The sequence below is a fragment of the Corylus avellana genome, chromosome ca1, assembly GCF_901000735.1.
Source record: "Corylus avellana chromosome ca1, CavTom2PMs-1.0".
Lineage (NCBI taxonomy): Eukaryota > Viridiplantae > Streptophyta > Magnoliopsida > Fagales > Betulaceae > Corylus > Corylus avellana.
Window position 1 is genome coordinate 29,448,158 of NC_081541.1, and position 4,193 is coordinate 29,452,350.

The window sequence follows — 4,193 nt, forward strand, 5'->3', positions numbered from 1 at the left end:
CTTTATCTTCTTGGGCTTATTTTGTACTTCTAATCAAAATATGTAGCTTCTCGAGATGTTATAAATTCATATACATTTTTAGCAAATGGATAAATGACGCTTTGTTTGCTGGCCATGAAAAAATTGGCCATAAGTATGCTAAATATGTGTATCTGTGTGTTGTCTTTGGTATTAGGGTCTTTCATCAATTATGATTAATATGCCACCACTTTCTGCTTACTCGGCATTAATGTTGGCCTTGTTTAATTTTCAGTTCGGCGGGTATAACTTGCGACAACGACATTCCAACAACTTCAAGGTAGGCTTCTTATTTTATACCAAAGCTTGCTTCATTTAAAAATTGTTCGTGCCTAACCTATTTTCCTGCTTATTGTAAATATGTCGTATCACAGTTCACGTAATCGTATATATTAGTTCGAGTGTCTACGTAAAATATTAGTTTTGTGTTAACTGTGGTTGGTAGATAAGTATAATACATGATTTATGCACGTTGTTTTGCTGTTTTCTATACATATTCGTAGATGTCGTTCTTTACCACTCCCCGTAAGTCTCCTCGAAAGCATGGGATGCAAACCCCATCCCCACCAGAGGTTCCCATTCTGCTGGCAAATGTGAAATGGGAACAAGAGCACGAGGATATCTTGGTGCATATTCTTTGCAACTGCCAAGATGACGGAGTTCGCCATCCCTTTGGGAAGCATATGCCGAACATCACGAAAAAATTAAACAGACGGCTGAAGGATGGCACCGCCTACACACAAAAACAGGTTGGCGACAAAATTAAGCATCTTTGGGAGCTTTGGGTGTACTTCTCGGAATTTGTCCGAGATAAGGCAGGCACCGGCTGTGGGTGGGATGATGATTTGGGGATTGTCACGGGAACTCCGAAACAATGGGAACACATCCGACTGGTACGCCACTAATATTATGTTTAATATTTCCTTAATTACGCGAGTTGACGTACTTATTGTTATATTTGTGTTTTATCTTGTGTTTTTTCGTTTATTTGCTCTTCCTTCTCAGACAACGAGCCTCAAGAAGTACTACAAATTCCGAAATGGCCCCCCGACAAACTTCAAGCACATATGCTACATCTTTGAGGGCTCAACATCCACTGGAAAGTGGAGGTATGCTAGCACACAATCACCCCCGGGCAGCGATTGTGAAGAGAATGACATCGATCTCAACAACCCTGCGGCGATCATAGACCTCACGGAGCCCCATTGTGCATCATCTCACAAGGCAAGAAGAAAAGGAAAAGGGAAGTTGAAGAGGGAAGGTTCTCACTTGCAGGGATCGAACTCTAGCAAGCGTTCATCCAAGGGTGAGCAAATTTATTCGGAGCTGCGAAGTGAGTACGATGTCTTGAGATCAGACTATTTATAGAGGTGCAAGCTTAGCTATGGTCATTCACCCGGCGATTGTGGTTCTTATAAGCCCCCTCCCAGCCAGTATCCTGAGGAAGACATCATGGACCATATCAATGTGTTGGTAGCTGAAATGTCATTGCCCACGGAAAAATATATCAAAGCATGTGAGAAGGTCCACAATCTGACTTGGGCAAGGATCTTGTTGAAAATGAATGACGACGGTGTACGTCATTGGCTAAACGAAATTGATCCAGACAGCGACAATTGAAGCTTATGTTTTAGGCTAATATTTTATGTTGTAGTTTTTTGTGTGTCCATTGACTATTTTCTATTCTAACCGCTTAAGTTAGTTTGATTGCAATATTAGAGGCAAATCGTTATGCTATATTATGGATGCTTATTATGGAGTAGGGGAACATTTTTAACACTAATGATTAATGTTATTAACCTACTGTTACTTTCCAATTTTAATTATCCGGTTGCATGTTATTAATATTTATAGACTGAATATAGCCTGATGACGTTTACAAATGTTTTGACTAGAATGTAACATTATTCATCTCATTTAAATGTAGGCCTGTTGATATGTACGCAGCTGGCCCGTCTAATGGTAACATTGGTAATGCACGTCATTGGGCGGACAATATCGATGAATTGCTCGACTCGGATGCATTCGACACAGACGACGAGGATGAGTGTAATTTTGAGGGTATACGATTCGAGCTAGAGAATTTACTAGTGCGCATGGCAATGATCGTGGAAGAATGTTACCACCATTTTATGCACCCATGCGTAAGGGTTTGCATTCCACAGAGGACTTCCAAACTGACTTGGGCGATGTGGGTACACTGGGTGCTTACCAATCCGAACCCAACTACATGCTATGAGCAATTTCGTATGTTGCCCAAGACTTTCTTAAAATTATGCAATACACTGAAACACAATGGTTTTTTACAAAGTAGTCGGTATGTTAAGATCACAGAACAAGTTGCGGCATTTTGCCTAGTGATGGCACAGTGCCACACGCAACGGGTGGTAGCGGGTAGGCTACAGTGATCATTGCACACGATAAGCGTTTACGTTAATCGGACAGCTAAAGCGCTGTGCAGGCTTGGAAAAACTATTATATGTCCAGCTGCGATGGAGTTGCCTCATCCATACGTTGCCCGAAATGGCCGCTACTATCTATGGTTTGCGGTACGCCATAGTATAACATATCGCATTACTTCACAATTACCAATGGCATATATCTATTGTCTTTTGTGTCTTATATCTGATTTACACTCGGTAATACTGTTGTAACCAGAAATGCATTGGAGCGATTGACGGCACTCACGTTAAAGCGTGCGTTCAAGGTGAGAACATTGTGCCCTACAGAAGCAGGAAGTCCACAATAACACAGAATGTCATGTGCGTCGTTGACTTCGACCTTTGCTTCACATACGTTTATGCTGGATGGGAGGGCAACACTCATGATTCGCTGATTTTCCAGGAGTGCATCGAGGATCCCATCGCTCTTTTCCCCATGCCGGTCGAAGGTACTATATGGAGACATGTCTTTATGTCAGGTTCTATTGATTTATAATACGTTTACAATTCCTTATCTACGTTGGAACCCTATGTAATATAATGTTGTACTTGATTATCTGCAGATTACTTTTACTTGGTTGACTCGGCCTACGGATGCTACAAGGGATTTTTACCCCCACATCGCAACGAGCGATACCATTTGTAAGATTTTCTTCATGGTCGACCTCGTCCGAAGAATGCAGTAGAATTGTTTAATTATAGGAATTCCTCATTACGATCAGCTGTGGAAAGAACTTTTGAAGTATGAAAAGGCCGATTCCCTATCTTCGACAATATGCATCCATACCGGATTGAGAATTAACGACTATTTGTGGTCGCATGCTGTGCGGTACACAACTTCATTCGCAAAGACTGCGGTGCTAATGATCCACTATTTCGTGCGGCCCTAATGACACATTACAGGAAAGATTGGATCGACGTCGCGCAATTGCCTACCATGACACCCGTTCCATACGTCGCGCATGGACAACCACCAAACCGAACCCGTGAAAGCAAGGAAATGATGATTATAGTCCGAGAGGCAATGACATCTCACATGTGGAAAACCGCGAATGACGAGTAATTTATGTTTTTTTGTGTGGCTTCTCCATTGTTAATTTCAGGAAAAAACAAGGAATATAATAATTGCCATATATAAATTTTTTTGGGTTAGGACCATCTAATCGGAATCTTACCCGAACTCGCTAATTTAATCCAAATCGATAAGCATAGGCTCATACGTGTACCTCTACATCTAAGCAGACAGTGCTATCAAAAAAATTCGATCGAGACACTCTCATAATCAATTTTCTCTTCGGATAAATCACTTCAACCATTAATGTCAAATAAATAATACAATTTTGTGGGGTTGAAGGGAAATATACAATTACATGTTTTATTCTTTCAATAATCCATATTTATAGCAATGACATCTGATTGTCCTTACCCTGAGTGAAGTGATAAATGATTGAATACAAATATATATAATCTATATTATCTTCTTTATTCGCTATAAAGGACCAGAAATGCATTGTTTACGTATCATTGGGATGTGCATTAACAACTGCTTATACTTATATTTCTTATATTTATATATAAAAATTAATAATTTATAAATTAAATAAACTATAAAAAATCTAAATTAAAATTAAAAAGTGTTTTATGTTAATATTGGAATTACTCTGAAAAAAGAGTATCTGTCCCAACTCTGCACAAATAAGGTCCATGCGTTGTATATGAAGAACAAGCGGATAT

General features: G+C 39.8%; 1 protein-coding gene across 1 annotated transcript; it reads left to right on the forward strand.

The window, feature by feature from the left end:
• The first annotated feature begins 521 nt into the window (after positions 1 to 521).
• Positions 522 to 3,105, forward strand: LOC132169366 (uncharacterized). The gene is made up of 6 exons (XM_059580410.1): positions 522 to 911; positions 1,024 to 1,355; positions 1,946 to 2,079; positions 2,464 to 2,567; positions 2,677 to 2,908; positions 3,023 to 3,105. Exons 1-6 carry the CDS (start codon positions 522 to 524, stop codon positions 3,103 to 3,105), a joined length of 1,275 nt encoding a protein of 424 aa, XP_059436393.1.
• Positions 3,106 to 4,193: the final 1,088 nt, after the last annotated feature.

Coding starts and splice junctions, on each gene's coding strand:
- LOC132169366 (XM_059580410.1), top strand. CDS start 522: ATGTCGTTCTTTACCACTCCCCGTAAGTCTCCTCGAAAGCATGGGATG. Junction 2,568..2,676: donor GCTACTATCTATGGTTTGCG/GTACGCCATAGT, acceptor TGTTGTAACCAG/AAATGCATTGGAGCGATTGA. Junction 2,909..3,022: donor TTTCCCCATGCCGGTCGAAG/GTACTATATGGA, acceptor GATTATCTGCAG/ATTACTTTTACTTGGTTGAC.